Genomic DNA, 12,597 nt, shown 5'->3' with positions numbered 1-12,597 from the left:
GCCCCACTTTCGATCACAAATGAAAATAACAGGATAACGGATACGAAGATCAAAAAGCTCATCTTAACGATCTCAAACCCCAAAGAAAGAGGAGAATAAATTGCAGATTTTAGACTAAATCTATCGAACAAAACGCCCCCCACCCCGAAAAAACGAAGACGAAGAATAAGAGCAGTTTCTAGAGAACGCTGGAGGACACAACACTACAAATCATGTACGGCGAGCTACTAATGAAACGCCTTCACGAAAGATAGAGAATGCGCTATCAGCGAAACTGCCGGTGGTTGGTATTGGCCTCCTATGAATCAGATAAGCACCAAAATCAAGCTTATCTGGGATTAATGAAGGCCGCCTCTCTTCTGTGCGTTTGTGGATCTAATCTCTAATCTCTAATCGAGAGAGAGAGAGAGAGAGAGAGAGAGAGAGAGATAAGCACCAAAATCAAGCTTCTCTGGGATTAATGAAGTCCGCCTCTCTTCTGTGCGTGTGTGTGGATCTAATCTCTAATCGAGAGAGAGAGAGATAAGCACCAAAATCAAGCTTCCCTGGGATTAATGAAGGCCGCCTCTCTTCTGTGCGTGTGTGGATCTAATCTCTAATCGATCGATCGATCGAGAGAGAGAGAGAAGCATCAAGATCAAGCTTATCTGGGATTAATGAAGGCCGCCTCTCTTCTGTGCGTGTGGATCTAATCTCCAATCGAGAGAGAGAATCGAAGAAGAAATCAGGCTGCGAAGGAAAGGTAGCAACCCTAATCGAACAGCGGCCGTGAGAGGGAGAGAAAGAGAGAGAGAGAAGAAATCGGGCTAAACGGGAAAACTAGCAACCCTAACCCACTGGTTGCTGGCACGCCCCATATATATATAGCGAAGAGGTATGTCAATCATGGGCCATCTGCGTGTGATGGACGGCTCTGATGGCGAAGCAAGAAGTAATCCATGTTTTTTTTTAGCCCTAAAATTTTCGGGGTCCTGTGGTTCGTGCCAATCCCATGGGCAGAACTCATGGGACCCACTTATATATATATATATATATGTTGGTCCGACAACAATCAATTGAAATATTTACTTGTACAAAACCCATGAATTAAGGTAATTATTCATTTGAACTGTGCGACGTAAATCATATCTCTTGTTCACCGTCTTCTTGAACATCGATTGATTCTCTCCGAACCCTGTTGTATTATAACTAACGGAAGCACTGGATAAGCCCTTTTCTTTTTTTTTCTTTTTTTATAAGACTATTTTCTGACCAAAACATAAAAAAAGGGCTTCAAATATGCTGAGGGAATCAAGTCGATACATAAAGCCAACTTGAAAGAGAAACCCATTTTCCTGACAACAATTTTACCATCACAGCACCGTAATAAACCCTTACCACTGCAGCATTAAACTCACTCCACATTATCTGAAACGAACTGGGAAGAGAAGACCCCCCCCTCTCCCCCACATCCAGACGACAATGTTATCAATCAAAGATCAAGAACTGAAAAACAAATAAATAAAATCTGCATAAGAATAATAACGGATCAGATAATAGTAATCCGGGTTAGCTCTCTCTCATCGTGCAAGCTCGATATCAGGCTTAGCAACACCGTTGTCTTTCTCCAAAAGCATATCGTCCTCCCCATCCAACTCGCTATCTACCCTGATGTCTGGACATATTTTCGCCTTCTTCTCATGTTCCACGGCCCAACTGTAAACCACCATGCCGACCACCGCAAGCAACATCCCCAGTATGTTCTTCAGGGTCAAAGCTGAATCAAACAGTAGCCATCCCAAAACTAGTACACACACTGTTTTCATGTGACCCAAGACTTGGAATGATGTGGCAGAGAACCGGCCGATGCAGAGGTATTGGCTCGTATTGCAGAAGACCGCAAGGATACAGGAGAGAAGTATGAATGACTGCAGAATGGTAAAGCCAAACACTTTTATCAGGAAAAGTAGAAAATTACTTAGATGGAGCTAAATGGAAAAAAACACATGCACATTCCATTTAAATACAATCTATAACTGCCTTCCAAATTTGTAAATCCTGTCGGAAGAGAAGAATTCTCATAGCCTCATCAAAGCTTGTATTAGCTGTATGTAGTAACATCACGAAGCTATTTACTTTCATCGATTTCAAAAAAATCCTATAATAGAGTTCCTAGAGATCTATTATGATTTGTTTTAGAAAAAAATAGTATCTAAGAATTATCTCTTTTTCTTTTGAAATATGACATTTCATTAACCTCTCATTGGAGGGTTATCCAAAAAAACTGAGTACAAAAAAGAGGAAGCATCAGCTCCCCAATAAAAGATAGATAGCAAGAATTATCTTGACGTGATAAAAGATATATATGATAGTCACTAATTTTAGGACTGTAAGAGGTGCATCTAACCATTTTCCTAGAATTAGATAGTCACTTCAAGGATCCGCTTTAACTTCTTACATTTTTTACATCGATAATAAAAGAACCTACTAGCCATATCTTCATGGTATGTTGTTGTTTGCTGACAATACTATATTGATTGATGAGAGGTCAACTAAAATTAACTCTACATTTTGAATTCTGAAAACAAATTTTAGAAGCTAAAGATTTTAGATTACATGATGCTACGATTGAATATATGAAACATAATTTTAGCAAACCTAAGAAAAAAACTGAGGTTATTTCAGACTCATGTTCAGATGTTATTAATCTGAACCAACTCTATGAATTGGATATGGCTCAAACTGACCTATTGCAATCACCACCTGAAATGTAAAGTTCATAGCAAGAAACAAATTTAACCAACTTTGCTATAAAATGTATTTAAAGGTTTTATAACTTACAGTTGCTCCCATAGAGTAATGGTAAGTTAAGAGTGAATGACCATTTAGATAGTAGTCTGCGAACGGGCCGAATAGAAGAAGAGAGATGGCCTGGATTGGTGCAGTTTTGCTTAGAAGTTCAAACGAACCAATGTCGTACTTTTTCTGAAGAGACCCGATCGTCTGAAATAATAAAAGCAACATTAATTCATCTACCAACAGCACAATGGGGGTTTCTAATAATTGTTAAACCACAAATTAAAGCATTAATCAATCATTTAAGAACAACAAATGAAATATAGCCGACAACAAATTCTCAGGCAAAGAAGAAAGTTAAAGAATATTAGGCAGCTCAGCCTTCTTACTAATTGAGTCTACATAACTACCATAACAGCTGCACATCTGTCCGCATGATATATGTTGCCGTAGTGTGCGGTCTAGTTGGAACATTATAATGTATGCATTGTGAAATGCTTACTACCTTCTGTATATGCTGCCACCAAGACCTATATTTTAAACAACCCAAACCCTCTTCTACTGCATTAAAACTTATCCAAATATCGCTTAGTCTACCTAGTATTAAATGTTGAATCTCGGATTTTGATGATGAAGTCAATTGTCATTTGTTGTCTAATCTATGTGTTGAGATAAGTGTGCAGGATTAACTATGATAAAAGTTAGACAAGCAGCAGGAGTTGCGCCGGAGTCAAGTCAATGATCACGTTGGGAGTTCGAGAGTTCGACGGAAGTCCGGACAGTCGTCGGAGGTTCTGCGGGAACGGATCCGAGAAGTCCGGGAGCTTGCCAAGCGAAGCTCGTCGGAACTCGCCAAGTGGATCGTCGCAAGTCCAGGAGTTTGCCGGAAGTCCGCAGGAGCATCACCGAGGGTTCATCGGATGATCGACGGAAGTTCGTCGGAAACTCGCCGGAAGAAGCGATTGACGCACCGAAGCAAAGCTGCAAGAATTGTCTTAGAATTAATCGTAGTTAGCACGTTGATTAAGTTGGAAATGGGAGGTGATCCCATTAGCTTAATCTTGGGACAATTGGGCCCTGAAAAACCGAAATTGGGCCGAATGGAGCTACCCATTCGGACCCTGATTGCACTAGGAGGTGCAACCGCCCAAGCCAGGAGGTAGCACCGCCTGGGCTAAGTCTCCCAGGGAGACTGGGCGGTGCAACCGCCCCAGCCAGGAGGTGGCACCGCCTGGGCTCAGTCTCCGAGCGAGACTGGGCGGTGCAACCTCCCCTGACAGAGGTAGCACCGCCTAAGCTTAGTCTTCGAGCTCTGGCAGGAGAGGTGCAACCGCCTCAGTCAGGAGGTGGCACCGCCTGGGGCTCAGTCACCGAGCCAGACTCAGGCGGTGCAACCGCCCCTGACAGAGAGGTGCAACCGCCTGGGCTCAGTCTCCGAGCTCTGCCAGGCGGTGCAACCGCCTGATCCCGGAATTTGATCGTTTTGAGCTCCAAATTTGAACTGGGTTGGGGCCTATAAATACCCCACCCATTCAGCACAGAAAGCATATAGATAGACACCGAAATCTTGATCTTTTCTGTGATTCTTAGAGCTCAAAATTGTGGTTAAGGCCTAAAGTTCTCCTCCCTCTGTTCTTCAAGTTTTGAGTTGTAAAGAGAAGAGAGAAAGGTTCTGTAAGGGTTGTCTCCTGAGCCCGTCAAAAGGAGTGAAACTGTAAAAGGGCAGTTGGCCTTCGCCTATTGAAGGAAGGCCTCTAGTTGACGTCGGTGACCTCGTCGGTGGAGGAAGCCAAAAGTGGAGTAGGTCAAGACTGACCGAACTACTCTAAATCTCTGGTTTGCTTTTACTTTGAGCACTTTATCATTACTGCAAACCTCCTACATAGCTACTGCCCTCTGCGCTTTTACGAACGAGTCTCTAAGTTCTGATCTTTCCGAATCTGCATTCAGACGTAAATCGACGTTTTTCGTACGATCATTACATTGCAGTTTACGTTTACGTTTTGATTTCATTTATAACTGCAAACTGCTTTCTGCGCATTCATAAAACGCTTCTCAAAGTTCAGAATCTGCTTTTAGACGTAAACTACGTTTAGACGTAAAACTGCGTTTAGACGCAAAACTGCGTTTAGACATAAAACTGCGTTTAGACATAAACTACGTTTAGACGTAAAACTGTGTTTAGACGTAAACTACGTTCTGACGTAAAACTGCGTTTAGACGCAAATTACGTTTAGACGTAAAACTGCGTTTAGACGCAAACTGCGTTTAGACGTAAACTGAGTTTGGACGTAAAACTGCGTTTAGACGCAAACTGCGTTTAGACGTAAACTAAGTTTAGACGTAAACTGAGTTTAGACGAAAACTGCGTTTAGACGCAAACTGCGTTTAGACGCAAACTGCGTTTAGACGTAAACTGCGCTTAATCTTAAGTTATCTTAGAATCGGCTTTTACATCGAAATCGTTTTTATTGAACGAACGCAGCTTTCATTTTTAATCGCTGAAAGATTTCCGCTGCACTAATTCACCCCCTCTCGATCCTAACATTAAACCCATTAACCCCTGAAAATTGTACCCTCAAACAAGACCAACTAGCACCTTGTAGGTCAGTTAGACATACCCAACTGCAGATATTTAGCTCGTTTAAGTGGTTGCTTCAGAACTAATTCCTCTACTAGGAGGAGCTCATACATGAGCAGCAATATAGATCATAAATATTTCACCCGTATTAGAGGTTTGTAATATTAGTTGAGTCCCTAGTTCCCTAATTCATTGACTCAAAATAGTATTTATAGCTTCTCCTAGGCTATAATCCATCAAGTTAGATTAGCAAAAGTTTAATATGAAGGAAATGATTGGTATGGTCTATACACTAGTATACGAGCATGCTATTAGACAGATACAGCATAGTTGGTATACTGAAGTATTTTGGAATCTGATAGATAATACCCACCGCTATTTTCTATCAAAGAGATTGCCAATGAGAGCAAGATCAGAAACAAGCTAAACTAATGAGGTTCATGTCATTTTATGATCGGAGCAATGAATGCCATCTTTTATATACAGTTCATGTAAAAATGTGTAGCTTATAAAAGACATAATGAGGAAGGAATAATAATTAAAAAAAAGAAGCAACAGAAGGGATAGCATAGTCATTTTTTGAAGTAAAACCTAGCCCTCAATTAGTTCCAGTTAAAAGTATGCTTATGCGCAGAAAATGAGAACATTTGCATATAAATTGACATACTGTGAAAGAATCTAACATATTTGTAATTTCAAAGTGTGTATGCAAAGTTTTATACATGTCAAAAGAAGAAAATATATACAGGTGACCCATAATATAACATCTTGGTGACCACAAATTAGAGAAATCAGAATGAAAAAAGGATTTTTCATTTTGTTTGCAACAGGTAAACAACTAGACAACTATTAAAAACGAAAATAGTAGTACAACTACTTGACCAGAGAACAGAGGCATAATGCTGTAGGTCTGCTGCAACAACAGGAAATAGAGGAAGGAAAGTAAAAGCTATAACCAGTGAGAAATAAAGTAGAAGAAATGAAAATATCAGGAAAAAACAGAAGAAAGAGAAATAGGAGGTTTAGAAGTCATGATGTCTCTTTATTTGTCCCACGAAAATTACCAGGAGTGCCCAAGCAATAGCACAGTTTCTTCTTAAACAAAAAAGTGATTTACTAATACTATGGTCCAAATAGGACTCTTTAAGAGTGCACACCCAAATAATCAGCATGCAAACATATTAGTGACGAGGAAAACAATCGACTTATCCCTGGAATATAAGACTTAAAACATGATGTGACCTAAACAACATAAGGGTTAGTGTGTGGAGCCTTTCAACCGATAAAGAGACCATATAGGATTCTATTAACTGAGTAAGACATGCTACAAGATTCTGTTACATCTAAAATCAGAATCCATAGATAATAAAAAGCATCTTCTGCAGTAATCATCAAGTTGGATAAAACAGAAGTTGGTGTATATACATAAATGGCACTGGAAATTGGTTCGCTTGGGGAAATAAACCATGTGAAGTAACTTCATGACAAGCAGGTTTTCAAGAATAAATTAGTTAGGAATTTGGCTATCCAATCTTAGATGATTTTAGAAATATAAAATGAAAAAAGAATCATATGACTTATTCCAAAAGAAAAGTTAAGATGCTCACTATTTGCTGCAAGGATGTGCAGAATACCGCTACGCATGCACAAAGTAAGCCCTTATTTTTTATCTCGACATCGGTAACAGTGCAGATACCGACACCCACAGCCACAGCTGTAACAGCCATTATCACCCTAGACGAGTAATGTTTACTATGCAAGAAATATTCCATCAAGCAAACAACTGGTATTATGCTCAACTTGGATATCTGCATTTTTCACAAGAAAGTTCGATCTGAGACACTTACATATCAGGAACCATAAATAATTGCTTTTTTTTTTCCAACCATAAAACAATGGACCTGATAAAATCCAACTGAGTTCAACATGAGGCTAAGATTCATCCCGGTGATTGACATATTAGCAACAATGGAGAACCATAAGAGCTCCCAAAGAGGAACATGCTTGGAGACTGATAAACCAGTTGCATTTGAAATCCAACCAACGAGGGCCGTCATGGTAAAGTGGAACCCAGTTAGTGTCGTCGCTGCAGAATTTTAGTTTTCATAAGTATACTCAATTAAGAAATAACATCAGGAACTTAATACCAAATGGTGCAAAATGATGGGGCTTTTCAAAATGGTGAGTTGAACTCTTAGTTTCCACCTTCAGAGGAACAAAGACTTGATTTACCATGTCACTTTACTATATCAAGCACTCATACCACGGTAGTATTACAAAACCACAATAATCTAAAATTTTCTAAACACTAAAACCTACCAGTAGACGCTTCACTGAAGTAAATTTCACAATAATTTTAACATCATTCACTTTCCGACTGTCAATAATTAAATCTGAAGAATGGCGTACGTCTGAAGTAAATTCAACTCACCAAATCCGGCTAATAGCTCACTAGGATATTCGACGACCCAAAATTCCAAATTTTAAACAGAAAACAACCATAATAGGTTCGATGTTTTTCATTTCTGAGTCAAATATCAAATCTTTATACTTCAATTTCAATTCCAACACGACGCAAGCTCATGTTTATATCTCCAGTACTCAAATTTGTCCGCTCTTTTCCCCAAAAACCCATCAACAGAACAACTTCCTTTCTTCTTTTGACACAAAGATCGAAATCGCAGCACTTAAAGAGTTCCAATTCCCCGCGGGGAGAACGGACGAGGAGAGGTAGGTGAGCAGAGCCGGAGAAAGGGAGTACCGAAGGAGAATCCGTAGCCAGTGTTAGACATGAGCTGCTTGTTGGTCATGATAAGGCCGACGGCGCTGACCACGTTCATCGCCCACGCCCCTGCATCCGACACCATCGGCTTCTTCTTCTCCGCGTCCATCGCTAACCCCCGATTCCCCTCCCAGAGAGGAGGACGACAAGAAAGCGAAGGCAAAGCGACACGGTGAACACTTGAGCTTCTCAAGAATTTTCCGTTGTTATAGAGAGGAAAGGGTAAGAAACAAGACGTAATATTACGGAGGACCCTCCCCTCCACTCGTATCTTAAATCATAGATCCAAGGAAACACGAATCGTCGTTGGAAGGTCGCAGCCAACGCACGTCTAGTAAGAACAAGGGAGATTTCATAGGGGAGTGGAAGTGGGAGATTTGCTGTCTTATTCTGGTCAGGGTTCAGGCTTCTTTACCAACGATCATGATTGCTAATACTTGAAGTCTTAAAAATCAAAATCCCTGCTCTTATTATTTATCATTTTGTAAAAAAGGGAAAATTCACCTTTTTTTTCTCATTGGTCATACTGTCCCTGTCTGGCTTCGCACACCTAAACCGTGAGCCGGCTCACGCGGAACGTCGTTCGGAGTGACGTCGAACCCTGTCAGCCGTTACACAGCTGATGTCAACTCACCGACACCTGGAAGTCTGTCTCATCAAGTTGAAGGATGGATGTTTTATGAATTATATATATATATATATATATATATATATATATATGATGTATTTAAATGATGTACAAAAAAAAGGAACAAATGTCTATAGCATGCGGCATCGTCTTAATAATTTCAGAGATCGATTTTTTATTTGACGAGTGAAATATGATAAATTGTTATTTCTACTGTATAGTAATTAATACAAAATCGAGCAATATCATAATATCTATCCTTCTTTTGACGTCATAATGCCAATCTTCGCCGTCGGTTGCCTTATTCCTTGTGGGAGAACCGTCGCAGCTTGCTTTGAGATCCGTAATAATAATATTCATATAGTAGAGGACTTTAGTTTTAATGTTTTGATCTCTTTTCATTATGTTAAACGAGACGAGGATGTCTTTTTCTATTTTACTGGGAAACGACCAAAAACGGAGGCGTTGAAGAGTCAGTGCAGTGTGTGGGATCAGATGTATCATCATCTATTCGAGAGTGCGACGTCAACGATGGCTGCTGCTAACCGGTTTACCGAAGAAGACAGAAGGATTTCTTCTTTCTGAAATCATTAATCATTTTTTAGGCAAAAATAATAATTATTATTATTATTAGTCGGACGGTGATTAGTGAACTCTATACGACGATACGTCATAATTCAAATTTCTATTTTATGAATATTATCATTTTTTTGCGCCGAATGAAAAATTATGATATTGTTATTAATATAATCATGATTTATAGATTTGAACGTGACGAGATTAAAGAATCTTGCATATAAATTTTATGTCATCCGGATGAAAATATTCGAGGATAGATGGATTTAATAAGAAAGAGGAGATCAAACAATTAATATAGTAATACAGAAAAGGTAAATTCTTTCTTGACTTAAGGAAGGATAATGCTTTATATGAGAATGACTTAGAGATCATCATGTATTAAAAAAAGGTAAATTCTTTTTTTTTTCCCTTTTCATGGTTTTTAGATATTCATCCTATAACATCCTTTATTTTTTAATTATTTTTTATTATATATTTATTCAAATTATTTTAAATATAAAAATTTTATTTATAATTTTATATATTAAAAAAAATATGAATATCATAAAATAATTTTAAAATAAAAAAAATATATTACACTCTCTCTATTAAAAAAAAATAATCCTTTCAATTATCATAACTCAATCAATGAAAAGATAGAATAAGCTTTCTTTATTTCCTCCCGAATAGTTTTTTAAAAATCACCTTAATCTTTTTATTGATCGAAGTATAATAATTTAGATGACTAAATAATTTTTAATGGAGAGAGTATAACATCTTTTATTATTTTATAAGAGAGAAGTATAATATTATTTTAATAAGAGAATTAATTTAAATAATATTAATATTAAATATATTAAAAATTATGAATAACATAAAATAATTAAAAAAAATGAAAGATATTAGTTGGAAAATACTATATCTGCACTTAATGTTAATATAGCACATGTGTCTTCAAAGTATTCTTAGTTTAGTAAAATGTTTATTTTTCTCTCTTTTGTTTTTTTGGACAAATGCTCAACATCTTGTTTAAACCCCTTACGGAACCCCAGACCAATAATGAGGCTGGCTGATATAGTAGGTAACACTTGGACCATAAGCTTTATGTATAGTGAAGGATTAGAAGGACCACATCATTTTGCATAGAATTAAAGAAAACCACTAAGAGACACCAAATTATGTGAAGCATATGACAAAAAAAACAAAAGAACAGTGGTGGGTATAGGATTAGTCAATTATTAAGATAGAGATTGAGTACCAGCTACCATTGATTGATGAGATGCATGACATATTGTTCTACTTCACATGCATTTGTTTAAAGGGTCAAAACACATGAAATAATAATATCTTCTGAAACATTACCTCCGTTCGTCTAACCCATATCCGAAGGCTCTCATTAATTAGTCATTAGTCTAATATACTTTTATTTCACCGAAAATTAAATACTCTCTTTTGACCCGTCCACTAACGCATTATTATAGTGATAATAATGAGATGAGATTTACCTAATTATACGAGAAAATTTCTATATTCTATTGAAGAAAATCTTTCCTCCTATATATAAATAAGAGAGGGGCATATTAATGTATTCAAGCTTTTTCACTATTTTAATAAATCTCAAAGCTTCGTTCTTGCCTTCGGCCAGCGACCAACGTCGCTCCTATCGTAGCAATAGTAACGATTTGCTATTGTTCTACTCATGAAGCCTCTCACTCGTAAATCATTCTTTGCATCGATCCCTAACTATACGAGGAAATCTTTCTATTCTGTTAAGGCCTCATAATATGTATAAATAGGAGAATGACATGTTAATATATTTAAGCTTTTTCACTTCTTCAATAAAAGCTTCAGCTTCACCCTTGCCTTCGGCTAGTGACCAATGCCGCTACAGCCAAATTCCTAAGAGGCTCCGCGGCCAATCCTCATCTTCCTCATCTAATAGTCTTCGTTGATCTACCAACAATCGACGAACTTAAGGAAAATGAGAAAGGAACGCTTGTTCCCTCACAGCAACAACAATCGCAACAGCAGCAACGATTTTCTCTTGCTCTACTCACGAAGCCTCTCGCTCGTAAACCATTCTTTGCATCAATCCAAGATTGGTATCCTTGACAAGAGCACCATCGGGGGCATACACCATCGGGGGCATAATAGAAGATAAGATTTTTTTAACTATATAAGAAAATCTTTTTATTCTATTGAGGAAAATTCTCTGTCGTGAGAAATTCTTCCTCAATATATTCTATTCAAGCTTTTTCACTATTTCAATAAAATTTCTTCAATAATTATTCTTATTTCCTATCAGATAATTTTCTTTCTTCTCATAGAATAAACAAATCCATAATATCTTCTCTTCAGCAAGTTAGAACACAAGCACAAGAACAATAAATCCAATTAAAATATAAAAAAAATTATGATAAGAGCAGTCCGAAATAGTAATCGTCGTTCGAAGGTGAAATCCTTTTGTTATCAAAAGCTTCACTTTCAAATTGAGTGTGCAGATGCTTTCTCTGTTACTCAAACCCAATATTGTATAACAATATGAATATATGAATATAATAATATGAATATAATATTTAATCTTAGTTTTAAAATCTATATAATGAACATAAATAATAATTAATTATTTTAATAATATTTGATTCGAATCATCAACCTAACCTAAATAATAATATAAATGATCAAATCTAAATTTGATTTAAATTAAGCTCGAGTTTAGTTTAATTCGAGGATGGATTAGGTTGAACAAATTCCAAGCTGGTTCAAACCGTGTTAAAGAAATATATGGTCTAAGTCATGCCGTGAACAGTTGACCTCTGAATCATTCCACTTTCAACTAGGACAATTTTGTCTTCTAATAAGCTACAAAGAGTTTCTTAGCAACAAGGCATCTTCCGAAGTCAAAATACCGGTACTTATTATTTAGGTCACCGAAATTGACTCATTTAAGTGGGTGGAAGAAATTTCATTACCACAAAAAAGACAAAAAAAGATCATATTATCATCCCTGTCTCGCACTAGATAATGATGTAATTTACTTTAAATTACATCATTATCTAATGATGGAATTTAAAGATTAAAACAAAATTGTCTGGAATCAATTACTTTAAATTAAAATTAATTTAGACTCGTGTCCAAACCGATCTAGTGGATCGAATGGCGAAGCTTAGAGGCTTCTAGAAGCTTTGGCATACGGGCATGAGGAATTAATGATGTAATTTATTTTTCTTTTTTCCTTTTAAATTTTGTGTAGTTTCGCCGTCGTGCACCTCC

The 12,597-nt window shown here is 37.3% G+C and overlaps 1 protein-coding gene and 1 non-coding gene across 2 annotated transcripts; both read right to left on the bottom strand.

Moving 5' to 3' along the window:
* Positions 1–210: 210 nt before the first annotated feature.
* LOC135637380 (small nucleolar RNA snoR83) lies at positions 211–339 on the bottom strand. Its single transcript, XR_010496242.1, has one exon. It is a non-coding gene; the product is annotated as a small nucleolar RNA snoR83 (small nucleolar RNA).
* A 960-nt stretch (positions 340–1,299) lies between these two features.
* On the bottom strand, positions 1,300–8,363 carry LOC103981858 (UDP-rhamnose/UDP-galactose transporter 2). Its single transcript, XM_009398613.3, has 5 exons — positions 8,118–8,363; positions 7,258–7,442; positions 6,964–7,164; positions 2,821–2,982; positions 1,300–1,907 (listed from the first exon to the last, which is right to left on the bottom strand). Exons 1-5 carry the CDS (start codon positions 8,245–8,247, stop codon positions 1,560–1,562), a joined length of 1,026 nt encoding a protein of 341 aa, XP_009396888.2. The 5' UTR covers positions 8,248–8,363; the 3' UTR covers positions 1,300–1,559.
* Between the last annotated feature and the right edge of the window lie 4,234 nt (positions 8,364–12,597).

Source organism: Musa acuminata, chromosome BXJ3-4 (assembly GCF_036884655.1).
Source record: "Musa acuminata AAA Group cultivar baxijiao chromosome BXJ3-4, Cavendish_Baxijiao_AAA, whole genome shotgun sequence".
Lineage (NCBI taxonomy): Eukaryota > Viridiplantae > Streptophyta > Magnoliopsida > Zingiberales > Musaceae > Musa > Musa acuminata.
This window is presented reverse-complemented; position numbering and strand designations above follow the sequence as displayed.

What these genes read in the sequence shown, in the direction of transcription:
- LOC103981858 (XM_009398613.3), bottom strand. Translation starts at nt 8,247, where the DNA reads ATGGACGCGGAGAAGAAGAAGCCGATGGTGTCGGATGCAGGGGCGTGG. An exon ending in ACTCAGTTGGATTTTATCAG is followed by an intron (nt 7,165 to 7,257) that starts GTCCATTGTTTT and finishes TGAAAAATGCAG; the next exon opens with ATATCCAAGTTGAGCATAAT. An exon ending in ATTACTCTATGGGAGCAACT is followed by an intron (nt 1,908 to 2,820) that starts GTAAGTTATAAA and finishes ACCATTCTGCAG; the next exon opens with TCATTCATACTTCTCTCCTG.